The sequence below is a fragment of the Phalacrocorax aristotelis genome, chromosome 1 (assembly GCF_949628215.1).
Source record: "Phalacrocorax aristotelis chromosome 1, bGulAri2.1, whole genome shotgun sequence".
Classification (NCBI taxonomy): domain Eukaryota; kingdom Metazoa; phylum Chordata; class Aves; order Suliformes; family Phalacrocoracidae; genus Phalacrocorax; species Phalacrocorax aristotelis.
In genome coordinates this window covers 59,698,771-59,718,927 of record NC_134276.1, presented here as the reverse complement: position 1 = coordinate 59,718,927, position 20,157 = coordinate 59,698,771, and the positions used below count along the sequence as shown (strand labels likewise).

The 20,157-nt window shown below is 45.1% G+C and overlaps 1 protein-coding gene across 6 annotated transcripts in view; it reads right to left on the bottom strand.

Annotated features, from left to right (window-relative positions):
• Nucleotides 1–7,524: 7,524 nt before the first annotated feature.
• Nucleotides 7,525–20,157, bottom strand: part of CLYBL (citramalyl-CoA lyase) — a 172,599-nt gene continuing 159,966 nt past the window's right edge. For all 6 annotated transcript variants that reach the window (XM_075090089.1, XM_075090073.1, XM_075090110.1 and 3 more), the window contains one exon: nt 7,525–8,161. Coding sequence is in view for 4 of the 6 variants with exons in the window: in XM_075090110.1 (XP_074946211.1) it covers nt 8,058–8,161 (104 nt within the window). In the remaining 2 variants the exon portion in view is untranslated. The remainder of the gene's footprint in view (nt 8,162–20,157) is intronic.

The following is a 20,157-nucleotide window of genomic DNA, read 5'->3' as shown; positions in this document are numbered from 1 at the left end:
GGATTCATTGCTGTGTCGCTGATACACGAAAGGAAATCAGTACCTGTTAGGAAACACACCTTGGGAGTCACAGCTGCCCAGTCACAGCTTCAGCATCTACTGGGATTTCTAGTTGGAGACTCACGGTAGAGGGCCCTTCACACGTATCTCCTTAAAAATGGTAAGGGAAGGTGCCTCAGGAGACAGACCATGTCTGCAAGTGGATGTGTGGTGGATGAGGCAGCATACATGCCTGTTCAGAAGGCCGTACCCTGGGTTTTCCAGCCCACCGCAGTCTGCTCCCTGAGGCAGTGATGCACTGAGGTAAGAACACTGAAGTCAGGAAGGCTCCATGTGAAAATACAAAGACTGCTTCGCCTCTCTAAATAGCACTGTTGTGGGCCTTCCTCACCAAAGGAAAGAAAGAAAAAAGTATTTTTCAAGGAGGGAAACAGCCCATTAGGGTAGATGTTTAGGCAGGAGACTGAGGTACAAGCACAGCTTGACAAAATATAGGGGTAGGAAAGTAAGTTTCTTATTCTTTCCTTGTTCATTTTCTAAGGTTCCTCTTCCCCCTGCTTTTTTATTGCATCTCTGTACATTTTATAGCATCAAAAAAATGACTAGAAAAGACCTCAGGGTTCACCTAGTCAGTCCTCTTACGAAGGCTCTGCAGTAGATGCTTACCTAGCCTGCTCTAAGGAAGCCTCATTGCTTTCCTTTAGTGACTTATCTCATTGTGCAACCAGTCTTCAGTTAGGTATCTTTTTTTGTCTTACAAATAGTGAAGATGTTCACACTTTCCTTTGCTGCATATTAAACCCATTTCTGCCTATCCTCCTGCCTACAGATGTGGAGAAAAGGGATGACTCCCTTGCAGAGTATGAGAGGACAGGCATGCATCTGTCCTCTCCATCTCCATCCCTCAGCCATTTCTCAGCCGCTCTCCACCAGTGTTTCCCCATCCCTTAGGCCACCTCTCTGTTAACTCTTGCTCCCCAGCTTGTGGTCCATGCCCACTGACTTCTTACTTGTAGTCAGCTCTTTGTTCAGGTAGGTAACTGGATGCACCAGAGAAGTAGTGTAAGGGCTTCCACTGACAGCTCTAGAGAAAAATCACCTTGTATGAGATTTTACCACGCCAAGAGATGGTTTATCAGATATTCTATGGCTGAATAGGAGGCATGTGGCAGGGGGAGCTGCAAAGGCAGAACTCTGTGGGTTCTGCTGGCTCCTCCTCAAATGCCATTGGGACCCTGGGGGATGCAAAGATGTTGAACCCGAAATGCAGTTGGTGAGCTTCAGCCCTGTCTTTATGTCCATGATAACAGAAATGAAATACAGTGTAGAGGCACAAAACAGTTTCTGCTTTTGCCTGTAATGCTGACTTATAACTAACCTCAGACCTCTGGTGATTTCTGGCCTGGTTTTATGCATGTTGGCTGGGGCAGGAGGGAAAGCCATGGCTTCTGGTTTCATACTTGGTTCTCACATGAAATAATGGTGGGGGGGGGGGGAGAGAGGAGGAAGGGGGGAAGATGCAGCTGCAAAAACAGTCAGTGAAACATAAAAATCCCTATTGTTTTGTTGTAGTTCTCTGTGCCCTTCTACTGCTGGGCACAGACAAGGCCTCCCCCTGCTCAGGTTCAATACGCAGGGGAGCCTTGGGGCTCAGAGCTCCCTCCCTACTTTCCCTAAGCCTTGCCGTCAATTGTGCTTTTGTTCACTGAAAAAAATTTAGCCCAATGCATGCTAATTTATAGCCAGGGAAGCAATTAAAAAAAAGTTTATTATCCTTTCCCCCTTGCCTCTCAAATGGAGTGTTACAGCAGCAGGGTTTTTTGGTAAACTTGACACAAACTGATGTCAGTAAGGGGGGAGCAAGGCCAGGAACTGAGCACGGATCTTTACATCTCCCCTCCATGTGAAATGGGACAGCCTTCCAATTTTCTCTGTCTGCCTATACTCAGGAACATGCGTGCTTCAGGAAGACCTAGGCACAAAGACACACTGATTTCCTTAGGCTTTGACAGCCAAACATGCACTATATAAATCACTCTCACACACCCACTTTAACAAATGCTAGTTAAACATTAAGGACAGAATTGCCTAATATAGCTACAACGTAGAGACATATTTACATTTAATACTGAACTTACTGTGTGCCTTTTTCTGTAAAGTTGGCATATCTCTAATATTCAAGAAAATATTAGACGCTGATTAATCTGTATGGTGAAGTGAGTTAATCCAGATCACCGCTGGTTTTTGTAACTCCTTGCAAAATCTTAGAACTGAATCAACGGAGATTTTGCTGTTAGTACAGGACTGGCTTTTTCTTTCAGGAGAAACTGGTTTTTTTCCAGACTGATGGTCAAGAAAGCATTAGATGTCTCTACCTACAATATATTTTGAGCAGTCTCTGAGTAGAGCATCATGATGTGGACCTGAAAGTGCCTGAACACTTTCAAATGAAGAGGTGGGCTTTCACTTGTACCCCAGCAGTCACACAAGTGCTGAGGTAGAGGCATGGCATCGCATGGGGCAGGCAGGGATGGGCAGCCTCTGCAGGGCCAGCTCCTGCTGAGGCATCTTGTGGGCAGAGAACAGAGACCACAGCTCTTCCTTACACTCTGACCAGCTACCACTGACCCATGGGACCTTCTTAAATCCTAAAGTAAAACACAAAGCCTTCACTGATGGCCTAAGTGCTGATGATGGAAGAGGTTGGAAGTTCTCCCACCTGTGCTCTCACGCAGCAATGCCAGCGATGTAACCCGCCAGCCCTTGCACATCCTCTGCCACCACTTCCCCCCTCAATTGCAAGTATTTAATTCCGTGTTATCCAACCATGGGCTTCTTGGTGACAAAACTGGATGGAGGCAGGGCTGTCAGTGACAGTCAGATTTGCAGCTGTACATGCACTGCTGACTGCGAGCTGCATTTTTACATAGGACAAGACACGCCTGTTCACATAAAGCATTTCCAGCGGCATCCCAGTGTACCAGATCTGCACAAACACTGCTGTATATTAGAAGATACTGCAAAAGCAAGCCGGGAATGAATCCAGGCATCAGGAAGCCTAGACCAGGTCTTCCCAGCAGCATGAATGTGTCTCCCATAAATTATAGGCTATTGCAGGCATGTCCCATGCAGGGACAAGGTTTTTACCTTCAGCAAGCTTCACTTTGGAAAATTCCTAACTGATGTGTGTGCTTGATACCCCAACTTTAATACCATCAGCAGCGCTAGCAGAAATAGGAATAAAATTACAAGCGTAAGACCCAAAGCTACATGGAGCCACAGTTTAAATTACAGAGGCCTGAGAAGGTAGCATAGGCATTTAGCACTCCTCATTCTCACCAGGATGATCAGCTTCAAATGATGCCAGCAGGCAGCAGGTGCCTACAACAGCTTTAGGAATCAGGCCTCTTGCATTTCTAAAGACAAAATTCTGAGCAGCACCTTACGATATTGGCTTTGCTATCGCAGATTTGGAAGCTTCAGACTTAATTTGGGAAGCAATAACCCCAAACACAGTGAGGATATCTGATGTCTCCCCTGCTTGCTGTATGGGCACATGCAGAACATTCCCGCTCAGCATCCCATTCCCTGCACCGCTGGATATTGGGAGGAAAGTCCCCCTCCTGTCCCAGTGAGGGACACCCACTGCTGGGAGGGGTGAAGGGAGGCCTGGGGTGCACTGAGGAGACAAGGAGACCCAGGGGGGACTGTGAAGGGGAAGGAAGGTATGATGGAAATGGTGGGCACTACTTTCTTTGCTGGCCCTTGCAGGCACCACTGGAGCCAGGCTGGTGTGTGTGCACCTCCCTGTGGGTGGCCTTTCCACAGGCACCCTGGTCCCAGCTGAAGGGATGCTGTGGGCATGAGGGTGGCTGGAGGAGACCATTCTGGTGACAGCGTAAGGGGTGTGATTAAGGCACCCCTTCATACTTCCCCCGGTTCCCTTCCTCCTTCCCCTTCCCCCTTTCTTTTCTCTGTGGTGTCCGGGGCTCCTGGCACCAGCATCCATCCATGTAGACCCCGTGGCTGCAGCCCAGTGGCCCCATGGTGTTGTGCGGTGCTGCGGGGGTCCCCTCCTGTCACACCAGGCTCTGCTGGCAGCATCTTGAGTCTGGGGGACTCCCCTCCCATCAGTGCGGTGGCTCGTGCAAATACCAGCACCCCAAACAGACCGCAGCCCTGCGTGCCCTGCATGGGCGCTGTGCCTTGGAGCTCCCCTGTGGATGCGCGTCTCCCAAGCCCCAGGGCACCAGGAAAAATAGAAAATAATATGCTGCTCTCATGGGCTTTAATTCCCTTCCCCCCTGTTTTTATCTTTAAAATAGTAGTTAAAAAATAGCCCTGCCTCAGAGCTTTGCCATGCTCTGAACCTGAGGGAGGTGGAGGTGGGAGAAAAGGGTTGGAGCGAAGGGATGGATGAAATGCAGTCAAAGTTGGTTTGGTTTTTTTTTCCTGCCCCCCTCCACTTCGAAATCAGAAATTATTGCCTGAGGAGCAGATACTCCATTTTATTGTCTCGTAAAAAAAAAAAAGAGTTTTCAAAGCCTAATTTCCACCAGATATGTTTATTTTCCGTTGAAAGCAGAATTAAAACAATACATGAGAGTAGGTGCTATTAAACCTAAGCCATCTTTTGCTGTTAATCACAGGAGAGAATGATTACAGAAGTCAGTAAAGAAGCACTGTGTTTTAAATGCAAAAATCCAGATTTTTAGGAAGAGTAAGCTCAGAGGAGGGTCGAAGCAGCCCAAGAAACAAGGAGGGACCCTTAATAAGAGTTAAAATTCAGTGTCAGGTTACTTCTCGATATTGCAGGGAACATGCCGTTCCTGGAAGGGATTTGTGGTTGTGAAATGCATCCCTTGCTAAAATACCGTTTGATGCTTGTCTCGAAGAGGAAACCAAAACAATCTTTGCCTTTCAAGCCCCGATTTCAAAACAAAACCAAAAGAAAAGAAAAAAATCCCCAACAACAACAAAAAGAAACCCCTCTAAATTTCAAACTGCAGCTTTGAACAGCTTTCCTGGCAATATGTGCTTCAAATCTCACAGGCTGAGTGCCCCCGTGTTCCCGAGGTCTCCCTGCCCTCCCTTCCCCCGTTTCTGCTGCTTGGATGGTAGGTTCAGAAGCAAATGCCCGGCTAAATAATTGCTAGATTTTGAAAAAAAAAAAAAAGGGGAAAAAAAAAAGAAGGGAAAATGCGCACCAGCATTCAGGTGCTAACCTACTTATTTGAAAGTAATTTATTTTCCATTTTGCCCGTATTCCCCCTTTAAAACAGAACGCTGAAAGAAAGAATAAGTGCTTTAACATTTCAATGTTGTGCTCTGGTAATTACTTTTTCACTTTTCCCCTAAGTTCCAGTGTGAAAACCTCACAGGGGGGTCTTTGCTGTAGCCGGGCTACAGTTCCCAATCCCAAGCGCAAGATCTGCAATTACAAACCCATTCGGTGCCCTTCCCTATCATTAATATGCACAAAATCCTGCTGCTAATCTTATAATCTGTTTTGTTTCATCAATTGCTTGCCTAGCACCAGGCGGGAAAGAAAAAGAGAGAAAAAGAATGAAAGAGGAGAAAAATAAAGCCGGAAAAACACAGAAAGCTTCCTAAAGTAAACAAAAAACCAAATAAATCGCATTTTATTTCTTATAAAGCAAAAATCGCTAAGACCATTAAATGAAAGCAGGAATTTCCACTGGTGTGTGTGTGTGTGTGAGGGAAATTTAAGGAGAAATCTGAATATATCTAGCATTTTGTTTCATATTTGGTTTCTCCGGGTACGGGTCCCAGAATTAAGTTACTTAAGCAGTCAGCTGCGGAAGCCAGAGTCGGCGCGTAAACACCTCAGGAGAGCTTGTTGTTGTTTCTTGGTTTGAGTGAGGGAGGGGAGGTGGCTGGTGTGGGCGCAGGTGTGGTGGGGGTCCGGGTGGGGGTCTGGGTGCACCTCGACCGCCCCCCTGTGCTGCCCTCCGCAGCCGCGCAGCTCCTGCAGGCTTGTCACACGTTGTCATTAAGACTTCAGTAAAACAATGAAGACATTATTTTTTGAAATCCTCTTCTTCCTTCCCCCTCCCACCGCCCCTGCCCCGTGGTATTAAGGGAATAAAACAATCTACGCCACACGGGTCCTATTGAGATTAATGAAAAAATTATGCAAAAAAGCAAGAAAAAAACCCCACCAACCTATATCTCATAAATCTCATTTTCCGTTCCCTGTGCCAGGCCTTGCCGCTGTCGTGCCTTGCACCTGATGATTTATTAACGTAATCTGCGGGGATAACTACACATGTGCCCAGCTCTGGCGTGTCCCTGCTCATCTTCTAAGTAATTGTTTCTCATTAGTTCTGATAATGTTTTAATAGCGTTACCCATAATTTAGTCAGCCAAGAATTAATAACGGAGGGTGCCCTGAAACGCGGGGAGTGGGGGGTGAGGTGGGGTGGAGGAGCTGCGAGGCGCAATATAAACAGGTAGTCTTTAATTAATCAGATTATCCTGGAGGTCCCTGCGCTGTAAGGGATCACCTGGCGCAGCGCCCTCGGACGGGATCTGGGTGGGTGGGTGGAGGTGTCTGGTCTGTGCTGCTTATCCTCAAACTCCATGAGGAAGGGGGGGGCATCCCCAGTCCTGCTCCTCTGCCAGTCCCTGGGCCAAGCCCAGCTGTGTCCCTGCCGCCTCTGCGCTCCCTTTCCCCGCTGCTTCCACACGAGTTGGTGGGTGTTTTGGTTTTTTTTTTTTTAATTTTTTCCCCCTTCCTGCCTTCCTCTTCCTCCTTAATTCAACCAAAAATAACCCAAAATGTTTAAAATCGCTGCTCAGAGATGGAGGGGAAACATACTAAGCGAGCAGATGGGAGGAATAAGGCTCTGTGACTCCATACGTAAAATGGCCATGGAGGCGGTGAAAAATGAAACTAAAAAACAACTGTTTTCTATTTACAAATTTAAATAAACAGAACAGCCTTCCCTGCGGTGTTTGTCTAAGTGCAGCAGCATAGCTGCTGTGTAGGTCATGAAAAGGTTGGTGCATAGTTTAAAACTTCCCATTCTGTTAATTTCTTAAAGAACAGTCGTTCATAGTCTGAGCACAAAAGCTCATGATTTAATGAGGAACAGAAACAAAATCTCTGATTGTTGGTGTTTCAAACTTCATTGGAGTCCTCTGGCAACCACAAGTTGATCCTCTGCAGCTTCAATACCCTTTAGCCCTCCATATAAGAGTACATGCTGAATAGAGGACAATGCCTGGTTGTTATGTTTATTTACCCTTACTACAAGCTGGGTTAACCTCTTCAAAACAGCTTTACTAAGCCCGTTAACCACACGGCCCACATGACCTGTAGCCGTATCCCTAATGTGATGTAAATCTGACTCGAGACCATATGCACAAGTTCTGTTGCATTGTGTCTCCGAAAACTACAAGTTTATTGCCGTCCAACCCTTCCCGGGCTGGACGCTTCCAGGAGGAAACGCTCTGAATAGCGACCTCTGAAAAAGAAAGAGAAGAAAGTCAAGAGTCCCGTATTGTTGGAGCAATATTTTTAATGGCTGTTGGACGTTTACAGAAGGGAGGGGGGGAATGCGAAGCCCGCACAGGGCAATGATTTTCATCACAATTATTTCAACCAATGCATAATTATTCAAGGCTTTGCCCTTTCTGATGGGACTTCTCCACCGGCGCGGGAAGAAGCACGGATACAAATAAAGCGATTGACCTGGTTTTCATCTGACCTTTTAACAGAGCTCACAGCTTACGTTTTGCCTTCCCCCTTCAGTGAAGTCATAGTCCCACATTCGTAGTAATTACTGTGATGTCACACAGTCAGTGATGTTAACTTCACTGCAGGCGTGAGAGGTACATGGGCTGTGCAGGAGCGAGCAGTGGTTTGAGTCGGGAATAGTTTTAGTAATTAGCAATTCCAGCAAGCAAATTACAACAGATCTGCAAAATGGAAATGAATTTCTGCTTAAGCTTGATGTCTTTAATTTTTTCCCTCCTAAGTATTATAGTCATCTTTTAAAACAGCTACTGGGGCCCCATGGCGAGAGCTTCATTTACCAGCTCATTTTTCCTTGATGGCTGTGGCAAGCGTAACAATGTTCTGTGCCTGCTTCAGTAATGGCATGTCGATCATGCTCCCGTGGAAAGTAAACGCTCCCTGGAAAAGAGAGAATATAAACTTCCTGAGAGGACCTCTGGAAATTGTAGTTTCTGTGTCTTTTTCTTTAAAAACACATCCGTTTGGCAAGAAACTTTAGCTCCCACAGGAATCCTGAACAAGTTTTAGGAGACAAACTAACTGAGATGGGGCAAATGCATTTAAAGAAACGCGGTGGGCACCGAGTGCTCCAAAGAGGAGGCAAAACGAGAGAGAAAAGAGAAGCCCAGCATGCAGCCTGCCTGTTTCAGCCTCTCTAGCTGGCAGAGTCGAGGGCCAAGAGCAGCGAGGCCGTGCGTGCCAGCTGGGGGGGCTGGCAGACACTGCGCCTGGGGAGCAGCTCTCTTCCCCACATCCAGCATCACTCTCCAGCACCCGGGCTGTGCCACAGGGCTGGTGCGAAACTGTCAGAGGGCAAAGCCAGGAGCGTTATCTTTGTCAGGAGACAGCAACAGGCGTTTGTGGGGGGTGGAGGGAAGTTTTCCTGACTTGGGGGTGTGTTGAGGTTGTGCTGCTGCACCTATCCATCACGTCTCCGGTGATAAAGATAGGCCGGGCCCGTGCTCAAAGCCAGGGGCTGGGACGAAAGCTGAAAAAACAAGTGGCTGGCATGATAATATTGCGCAAATCTGCTCTGGAGCCAAGGTAAAGCCCACCTGAGCACTGCATGTAGGGAATTTCCCTGAGCAGTTGCAGAACTAGCCAGTGTGCCTCAGCGGTGGCCATCTGAGAGCCAGGGCAGGTTTCACAAGTCACTTTGTATTTCTAGGGATTTTGTGTTGGTACCACAGTGACAAGTCTCAAATAATTAACTATGAATCATAGTTAAATCTTAAACAGAAGACACGTTTTAAATAGGGCCAAAGCTGACTTGTTCCTTTGCATGTTTCAGTCCACACATGTGCTGCTGGGGTAGGATTCAGAAGATAAACCACTGTTCATCAAGACTGCCAAAGTTCAGCAGACAAAAAAAAAAATCTTATTTGTAATTCTGACAGTACTTCAAGACATTATTGAAAAAAACAAATACAAAGATGCAATTCCCCTTCCCTGGCCCCAGTGTTGCATAGGGCATCTCTGTGAAGCACCGCACCCCCTTTTAATGTCCTGCTGCAATCGATGCGGGATCACAGGCTGGTCTTAGATTTGACAGCGAGCGAGGCTCACCAAGAACAGGGTAAGAACGATAGCGGTGTGTGTGGCTGTGCATGCATAGGGAGAGAGGTGCAGAGGAGAGCAAGCTGTTTATTATTTTCTGGTTTTCATTTAAGGCTTGATAATCTTTAAATAGAGGACTCTAATAAGTAAAGTGAAAATACAACCCATTTACAAAAATGTTTATGAAATGTTTAGCTCCAGCGGCAAATCTAGCTTGGCTGAAGCAATATTAATTAAATACTAAACCAAATTCTAGAATAGTTAAGACAAAAATCCACCCTAAACAGTAATCTAATACAAAACAATATTGTTGCGTGTAAGAACAGGCTGTATTAAAGCCATTAAAAACCTAATAGTTAAAACTATTATTTTATTCTAAGTAGGATTTCCTACTATAGCTTGCAGTATTTTAGGTGGGTTTGGAGAATAATGGGACTGACAGATACTCACTGGTAGATGCTTCAAATTGAATTTCTTGTTTACAGAGCAACTGATCAACCCTACATCACCCCAACAGCAACAGCAACATGATTATTATTTTTGCTATTATTATTATTAATAATAATAATACACCACCTTTTATCTTAGCTACATCTCAGCCATTTTCACTTATAGTTTTAAACCTCTACAGAAACGCAGCCTCAAACGATTCAATTTATTAACTGTTGTGAAAATAAATTGGGAACTAAGTAAACATTTTATGAGATAGGACTTCTTTGGAATAATTCAGGTCTATGCAGTGATCTCAAACTGCAAGATACATTTTTTTCACTGTAAGAAAAACGTGTTTTAATTGTGCCTATTTTTCTATAGGGATTCAGTCAAATAATAGCTATTGATTAAAAGAGAAATTTGCATGTGGGATGACAGTGATAAGTAGAGATATGTTAAGGTCAGGAATAATCCTTCCTAGTTCTGTGAAATGGCTGACTTCAGAGCACAGTTATCCAAAGTACCTGCAATAGTTTGCAGAAAGAGATGGGTGCCTAGCAATGGCAATTCTGATCTCTGGTGGTCCGAATCATGACCGTGAGGGTCTTATCCCTTCCACTAACTGCACACAGGATGCTCTGAAATGAGGTACTTCTGCAGGTGCCTAAGTTGGAGCATGATGAATCTGGGTCAGAATGTCTTTTTTTTTCGAAAGCAGGAGTTAATTAAACAGCATGCCTCTCCCCTCATCATTAAAATAACATGTTTAGAAAGGAAACCAGGATAATTGTGTGTGGACACATGAACACTGAACCACTTGAGATCTGCCGTATGTTCTCTTCTTGTCAGCGTGCAGCTGTAGTTTGGGTTGCTAGGAATTTGAATTCTTGAAGGAAAAAAATGCCTTTCTTTTTTTTTCCTGACAGCAAAGAGTAACACGAAGAAGTTGGCTTCTCTGCCTGTTCACTCTGAGGCTTATTTTCTCCCTGCTAATTTGCAGCGTTGAGCTAAAGTCCAGAAAAAGAAACCGATTTTAATGCCATTGAATATACTCTATTCACTGCCTCTCTTTCCACCCACAGGTTTCAACAGATAGGAAATACCAGTAATTATAGCTTTGTCCCCATGCTCTCTTTTCCAATTCTGCTAGATGAAATTTGCCTTCAGCATTCTTTTGATTTTCTCTTGCATGAATATAAAGAAAACAAGACTTTCTATAAACACCATTTGCTTTGATAGCGTTAATCTGGGGATTAATTTAGTCATAGATCTAAATTTTCTTTCTGGCTAATTTTCTCAATAATCTCAGGCTTCCAGCTTGTACTTAGACTTCCAGTAGTTCAGCTGTGGGACCAAGGGTCTGTTCTTATGAAAGCTTGCAGCGTGAATGGGAGCGATGGCGGGTGCGTGGTGCGAGGCTGGGGTTTGCATCCATTGCGTTTGGTGGCTGTGGTTCTCGCACGCCACGTGGCCGTATACATCATTCAGTGGGAGCCTTTTCAGAGAGCTGCGAATGGAGCTCAGGTGAGACAGACGTTAGACTTGCCCTGGGAAGGGACAGGCCCTCCAGGTAAAGGCTGAGGAGGAGATGGGAGAAGGAGCAGCTGAGAGGCAGAGCCCGCAGCCCGTGGGTGCAGCCTTCGGGTGACGATGCATGGGTGCAAGTAACTTGGGTGGGATGAGAAGTGGGAGAACGGAGGACAACTGAGGCACCCACCGTCCCTCTGGCGGGAAGTGCAGCCCTCCTGAGGAGCGGGTGGCTCTGTGGGCCAAAGACATTGCCCCTGTTTTCAGCAACGCAGCACATATTCTGCTGTTCTTATCCAGGGCCGTCCTTCACGCAGCAACACAGTGAGTGTGCTAAGGGCAAAGCCCTGTGGGAAATAGGGTGACTTTGGCACTCACCAGCCTGTAGGGCATGAGAGCTGTAAGAGCGCTTTTGCTCTACAGCTGCGAAGGCAGCGCAGCTCAGCAGAGGGGTTTGTATTTGCACAGCCTTTGGCTTCCCTCAGCCTGATCGCTGTATGACTCCGTCAGGGCAGACTATCAGGGAGAAAGCAAGGAAGAAAGGTGAACAGGCAACGTTTCCCATTTGGATCACCATGCAGACTAGCTAAGAGTCCTTCCCAGTTGACTGGTGAGCGAGGAAAGACTCAAGGGTGTTTTCTTCTGGATAGCTCTGTGAGAGCAGAGCAACAAGAAGGCAGCAGGTCCATCTTGCTCCTCTTCTCTGCCTGGTCATTGGAGCTGCCCACAGAGCCCACCAAGTTGTCATTTCCCCATCTCCATCTCTTGTATCAGGCCACCTTCTCCAGGCTGAATGATGCAGGGCCACTACTGTGCAATTTGCTGCATCCCCCAGGAACCACACAGTATTTGAATGCAATAAATTCACAATGGCATTTAATGCTCTGTTAAAACAGTAGTAACATCCTTAAAAACATAACAGCTATTTATGCAATATGCAGGCCATGCTGAGTAAGGCCTTAACAACCCTACTTTGAATTTTAATATGTCCTAAAGTGCTTTGAGAATGGAGTGGAGAGGGCTTTTGGCAAATACAGAAAACAGCTGGAAGGGAATTAAAATTATAGAAAGCTGCTGGTTTTTTTTTTTCCCCCGAAGGAAACAGCAAAAAATGATAGTCTTGGAAAAAAGAGACTTGAGCATGGTCAGCCCCAGGTGATACAAAGATCCAGTCCACAGACAAGGGAAGTTATAAGGCAGAGCTGAAAAAGAACAGTCATTTTCACAGGTCAGGAGCTGAAGATATAGGCTTACGAAAAAAAGGGGGAAAATCAAGTTATGTGTTAGGAATGTCTAATGCAATAAGTTTCCAGGTGACTGTGGAGGGATCGAAATGATTCACAACCAAACTTTGTAAGATATCAGTTTGGCAAAGCTTAACCTTATGAACCTCCTTTCGGATAAATGTAACCACTACCAAACCCAACTCAGGTCTAACAAAGTTCAACATATGATTGAGGGCCCTTCTTTGACAACTTAGAAAACTCTGGCCATATGCTGCCATGGATCTTGGACATGGCTCTTGTCATATCTGTATGTCATCCTTAAAGATTTCCTTTACCTTTAAGAAATTACATGTATCAAGCAGCAGAAAGAGTTTCAGCACTGGTCTGTTATTTGCCATGGCCAGAAGATGAACATGTTAATGCAGTGGTTCCTGGAACATGAGGACCTCCTCTTTTTGTCTGTGTCTATATGTAGCAGCATCTAGGAACATTTGCTCTGGGAAACTTGTGGAAGTAGTTAAGAACTTGATAAATCTATATGAACATCTCATAAACAGAGTATATATTTTTTTATGTCACGAAGCATTTTACCTTTCTAGAAGGTAAATGGAGGGGACTCAGAGTCCGTGATTTCTGTATCGGCAGGGGATCCATATGTTCTGGGGGAACTAGGAAAGGGGAAGAAAGAATACAGCCAACTCTTGGTAGCATTTATCATAGATGGTAGAATTGTGTTGACTTTCACTACAACAGGGGATGGACAGGATCACAAGTGACGTACCTTTCACGTTTTTCCAGGAGATCAGGGAAAGTGTCGTTTCATACTTCTTCATCTGACCTTCTGATTATTTACCTTTTGAAACCTTTTTATATAATATGCAATGTTACGTGGGGTTTTACTCCCACCTTCTTTTGTTTCCTCATGTACCACTGGGTTAACAAAAGAAACAAGGTGGCTAAAACTATTATGATACAGAACACTTAGGGCACCTCGTAGTTATGTGACACACTTCTCTCTGAGCTGTGGCTTGGATTAAAGTACATGTGTTAATTAAAGTAAAGTAATAATTGTTCTGGGACGTGTGGGACAGTGTTCAGGCGAGCTAGTCCCGTTTGGTTGACAAGATGGAAGAATTAGAGGTACTCCTGCAGCTGGGAATGCTTGTAGCTTTTTCCTCAGCATTTCCTCTAGCTGTGGTTATCTGTGCCTCTATCCACGTCCATCCTGGTGACTGCAATAAACTCAATAAGAGGGTTACTGCGGACACTCGATTCTTAGACCACTGGAAACTATTAATAACCTGCATCAGTACTGAACATGAGGATCGGCTTTCATAATGCACAGCAAGCGTATAAATTTCAAAGTACCAAATGAGTCCTATAAGTTCCAACAAGTCTACTGGCTTCCTGAGCGATTGCAGATGGGACTCCAAACGTGAGCACTGGTTGTGAGAACTCTGCACTCGGTTTTGGGAACTACTGCTGTTGTTATTAATTACCTTGACTATTGGTAAACCTTTGCTAATAAGCCTTTGATTTGATGCCCTGTTCTACCAGATATCATCATACATGTAGCTAACAACTGGAACTCCCATGTGACAGTGGCCAGGCCTTTCTTAAAGATATTTATAAAGACTATATTAAGCCTGTGGCTTGTCTATAGTAGAAAAAAAGTCAATTATCTTGCATCACATGAAAGAATAGAGCCAACAGTGCTATATTCATTTGGTGCGTCTATCAATCTATGGTCTGCCCTTGGCCACTATGTAGAGACAGCCGACTTTTCCAAAAGCAGTTTACTTCGGGGATCTAGTCAGGCGATTTAGGTGGCAGGGTTGGAGGTGCTACGGGATCTTGGTGAGTAGGTAGGGCTTTGTCATGGGGTGGACTCTGGGTATGCAGGCCAGTGGAAGAAAAGGAAAAGCAAGCCAAGGTCGTGTTCCGTGAAACTGCAATAGGGACAAGAAAGCACCTGCTGCTGAATTCTGAAATAAATATAGGTCTAAGATATATCTAATCCTTATGGAATTGTCAAAAATATCTTTGGCACTAGTTAGGTGACTGTTGCTCAGAAGACAAGCAAACTCATAAGTGAGGGGAGGGCCTTTGATGGCACTCTGCTGTCACAGGGTTGGAAGTACTGCCATGCTGAGGAAGATTTCCTTTTCCTCAGATACTTTTCTTAATGGATTAGCTATCAATACTTTCCTTTGCAGACCAAATCCCTTCAATGAGTGTGTGGCAGTCGGGTTACCTCCTTGCCCTACTTGGCTGCCTTCTGAGAGGACGTGCATCTAGGACCTAGGGGAAATAGGCATAGGGAGACCAGTAAGCCAGCCACCCTTCTCTCCTCCACCCCCTTCATCATTAGGAGATGTTGCGAATCAACCAGAGCTCCCACACCACTCTGGTTATGTGGGCCAGAGTTGTCTAAATAAGTAATTATGTAAGTCCCATTCCAACCCCTGTGACCTGTATCAGCATTCGTAGGCAGATGCCAGAATAAATGGAAACGAGCAGAACAGGTGATGCCAGCTAGCCAATGCAAACCTTATGTACCTCCCACAGGGGGAAATGGAGAACATGTATAGACAAGCATCCTCAAGTCCACAGATGCAGAAAGTCTTTGATCCACAGTTACCTGAGAAACATTAATTCTTTCCATGGTAATTCAGTGGCTAGTCCACTTCTAAATTCCTAAGGTCTAGTTATGACTTTCTGGAGACCACAAAAATACATGGAATAAACCCACTAAAATCTGCTTGGGTCTGAGAACATTATCTCTAATCCTGCACAATGTTAAACTGCTACAAGGAAATAAGAGTTTTGTGCTCTAGAAGAAGGGCAGAGTTGCTTTTCTGAGGAGGAAAAGAAGCAGGTGGATGGCAAAGGATCCCCCTAAAAAGCATGGCATTCAGGAGGATAATTCCTCTGGGATTAAATGAAAACAGACATTCTTTAAGCAAACCCCCTGCAGAGGAAATTTGGAAATCTTTGCTTTGGGGCTTGAAAGGAATGCTTGGATTTGCTTACAGGTATTGAACAAAAGAGTGTCCTGGTCACAGCAAATGGAGTTGGTTCTGTGCCTGGGGGAGGAGTGATTATGCTAACTACGAAGGAATGACTTTCCCTTGAAACAGAAGGTTGAAACCATATTTTTGAGGAAGCCAAGAGTAGCAAATAAGCTAACAGCTGTGATAGTGCTGAATGCAGGTTTAATTAATTTTTTCTTCTGCAAGATGTAGCCAAAGAGCCATCAAAAGAGCTGGGTCACGATTCCACCTTTTAGTGATGAACTTCCAAAGGTTAGTGAGCTGCTAGGTGATGTTCAACGGTATCTGGGTCAACTGAGCACGGTTTTCAGGCTATAACAAGATAATGTCTTGCACTTCTCTTTGCTCAGGCCTGTCCTGCCTCCAGAGGAAGTTGACACAAAACTCTTGGCCTTCTTTTAGTATCTTTGCAGTAGGCCCACATAACTAGTGTAGTCACATATGACAAACTGAAGACTCCACGCACAGCAAGCGATACAAACAGCTTTTTGGGTTATGTATTTCTGTATTCTTTCCTTCGAGATCTTTGACATTTGTCCCTCTTCTGGAGCAATGTCATGGGAGCAAAGACACTTATACACAAAATCTTTGGGGAAAATAAATGATCCTTGAAAAGGCTTGTCAAAAATGTCTTTTTGGCAAGAGGAGATGCTCAACGGGTCTCTGTGATCTGTTGAAGGAAGAGATGGATGGGGAGGGAATTCTGCAAAGTATCAACACCGGCAAGTTTCTGTAGCCATTTTGTTGATACGAAGAAAACATTAAATACCACTACCTTTTGTTTCCTTTTGTTTCTTTTCACCAGTGCAAACTTCCACCAGAGCAGAAGCAGTTAGTCAGTTCAGAGGACAAATCAGTTTGTAATGCCAGGAGCAGACCTGTTTGTATGACATAGGCTTCTACCTCTAGGAGTAGAAGGAAGGGCACAAAAGGTCGAGAAAGAAAGAGCAAAAGCAACACGAAAGAGAGAGTAATTTTTACCTCAAATAACTCCCTAGCAGCAGTACAAAAACTCTGACAGAAAAAGCCCTTTCTAAAGCTCAACAAGTAGGAAAGACTTTGGGATCCCTCAAGCCCACAGTGGGGCAGGAAAGATGACGAACAGGGACCTACAATGTCCTTTACGTCTCCTCCGACTGACATTATTGTTCCTAGCCCATGGATAAGCGTCTTGGCCTGCTGTGTTAGCCAGACAGGCTGGTTTTCCCTCTTACAGCCCCCCCATGCTGCCTGAACCACTGGGGACAGCCACTTAGGCTGGCATGAGCCAGGGGATCCTGCTTGGTCCAGCTCCAGAAACTCCTTCAAGCCACCAAAGTCTCTACCTCTTACTAAGCAAACAGCCTGTTTAAGATCCCTGAATTAAAGGCATATATAAGGGTTTTTATTGCTGTCTCTACATTTTTTTTCATTTCCTTTTCATTGTGGTTGTTGCTTTCCTGCATGCTCCTCTAGAGTAGGGAAGAATAAAATTAAAGAAACACTAGAAAGTTCTAGAAATCGGGAGTATTCTCCACTGGTTTCCATCCTCCGCCTTACAATGTATCAGGAGCGGAAGAATCCTAGAGAGCACACTTGCTGCTGCCAAACAAATCTTTATTATATAGCACAAAAGCAGCTTCCTGGACAAACATTCTATCCAGCCATGCATTTTTTTCCCCTAGTGAGCATCACGGTTATTATATGGAAAAATGAAAAGTAACTAATACTAACACTTCAGTATCCTCAGATGCCCTTAATTAAGTAATTTAGAATCAACTTGAGGTTTATAGTCATCGAAGCAATTTGTTAAATAGAGACTAGAAAATTTCATCTGGAAGAAAATGACCACAGGACACACAAAAGGCATTTGGTACTGAAGGGGAAGGTAGGTATAAAACACAATGCAGGCAAGAAAAGTAAAAACAGTGTAGCTTGTTGTGTCAACAGGAATGGAATCACTGTTATTTTTAGTAGTCTATATTTTTTCTAATTTCAGATTCATTTTCTGAATAGGATTGGACAGCCCTTTTTTTTTGTTACTGCCATTCTCTGTTTCAGCTGACAGAGCTTTTTTAGAGAGCTTCTCCAGGTCCCTGAAAATGCCAGCTAGCACAGAGAGGAGTGAAGAAGCAGCAAGACCGCTGCTACTTAAATTAACTGAAACAATATTTTGGCTGTACAGGCTTCTGAATTCCCTCAGTAAGCCTTAAAAAGAGCCATCTGGTCAGAACATTACATCTCTGGTTAGATCCTGCTTTGGAAATTGAAACGAGGCTTGTGAGTGCTTGTTAATGCTTCTTAAAGAGGGATTTGGGAGGTGGGTAGTTGCCTTGGTGGGTTGCTTGGTGCAGAGCAGGTTTTGGCACGACAGCGGGCAGGTGTCTGCAGCGTTGGGTGTCTCCCCGCTCCATGCCCACAAAAAAGCATTGCCTGCATTGGGAGCGTGCTGGCACGACACAGCCCTTCCGAAAGCAAGGGCACTCACCCTGTCTCACCAAGACCCTGCACGCACCTCCTTGAGGTGACAAGGACAGAGGGGTCACGCTTTGCTGAGGAGGAACCCAGAGGGGTACCGTTCCATGCCCTCTGCAGCATCTGCGCTCCCCGGGACAGCAGCTGCCTCCTTCAGGAGCTACCTCTGGGTAGAAAGGCTACGGCGGGGCACAGCACCCGTCCTTCTGCTCCCGGCTCGCGGAGAAACTTCTCCCTGCGGGAAATGTCAAAGTGCCATCCGAGTCCTTCTCCCCCAATGTTTTGGACACAGGTCTTTAATGAGTGGAGGAAAACAGATTAAGAGCCACTGAATGCCTGCTGGGGAGTGGAGGGGGTGGGGAGGGGAGTTGGCAAGAAAATGTTTTGTATGAGTTTCTGCCCTGCTTAGGAGCTTTTGCAGCCCCGCATAGTAAAATCTGTCTCCTTCTCTCCCCACCTGGCATAACTCCCTCAGGACTGATTGCGCCAGTGTAGGAACCGGTATAGCACAAGCAATTAGCTAATACAGCCCCTTCTGCTCTATTGTAAAGGTTTGAAATTTGCCCCCAGATGGATCTTTCTAAGAGAAAAGCCTTCAGCTGTGACACAAAACACATTTCTAAAATCTCTTTCAAATAATAAAATTGTATAGAGAAACTTTAAGTACTAATATGAGCTCTCCCTGTCTCTATGTATTGATCAGTTTTCACATTAAAATTTCACTTGGCCACTTCTTAAAAACATAAACAACGTAACAGTGGCCCATGCTTAAATCCCTCCAGCGCTCTCCATCGTTGCATAGAGATGCACCTGAGCCTATACTTCTCAAGGCTGAAGCTCACAAAAGGTGGCAATTTATCACAAATCCTTGATTCCCCCACTCTGCAGCGTGAGGAATATACATTGCCTAATTAACATATACGACAGCAAATGCCCTGCATCCTGGGAGCGAGGGCTGATGAGTCTGCAGCCCAGTGTGCACAGAGGTACCTCGTGCTGCCAGCGTTGCCCTGGGATGGGATCCAGCTTGGTGGCACCTCAAAGCACTGCCTTCAGTCTCTCCTGGGCAAGGGGAGCGGGGAGCTGGAGTGCTTCCTCACCCCCAGCTCTGCACAAAGCCCTGTATAGTGCGATATAGTCTCTGCAGGTTGATGGGCTCCCACGCAGACCTGTGCCAGAGGGATGCTCCAGCGCATCCCTCCCAGGAGATAGCCTGGAGGAACCTGCTACTCCCAGGGCACAGTCCTGCACCCATGGACTGGATCGGGATGGGACAGATCCCTTGTGGCTGTGGCCGTACATGGAGAGCCCTCTGGGTGGCTGCGGCACTGCTGGGAGAGGGAGGGCAGCGGGGAGAGACCTCCCCGGGTGGTGGTGCGAGCTGGATCTGGCCCAAGCACGAGGGTGCATCGTCTCCAAGATACAGTGGCTTGGGGTAGCTTTTGCTAAACAAAGAGCATTATAAGGGAGCCACTGCTGGAAATTTCCATTCCTTTGTTGGGTAGATGCTGTGTAAATAAATGCGTTCCTAAGATTTTTCATAATTCTGGAAAGGTCCGTAAAAGAAACTGTATAGTTTGTCAAATCGCTGGAGTTCATGTATATTATTCCTCAGCTGCCAGGAACATGATATACAACAGCACAGAATATAATGCAAGAAACATATGCTAAAGGTCTTCTTAGAAACAGTCTGTACATTTGTATGTGGCATGTACAGATATTCTTTCTGTTTTGCTCTGTGGGATCTAAAATATTCAACCCATATTACAGCGTGGGTTTGTGAATTAATTACTTTAACTTTAAATAATCCTTACCTGACAGGTGACTTCGGCGGCAGCATTTTGCTATTCCTTGGTCTAATGTGCGGGTGCTTTGAAAGCATTTATAAATTAGTACGTGAGATAAATGTGTAAGCAACCTCTTACTTTGCTCGTCTGCTTTTTTTTTCTCTCTGAATTTTATTTAAAAACTAGATGACTCGGGAATACACCATCATGATAATGATACCATGCCTGCTGTATTTACAAGTCAAATGGCTCAAAAATGCATTTTCAATTTCTTACTTTCTTGACATATATAGACACTAACTACATATAGAAGAGATTATATTTCTGTATACAGATTATATGTCTGTATTGATGTGTAT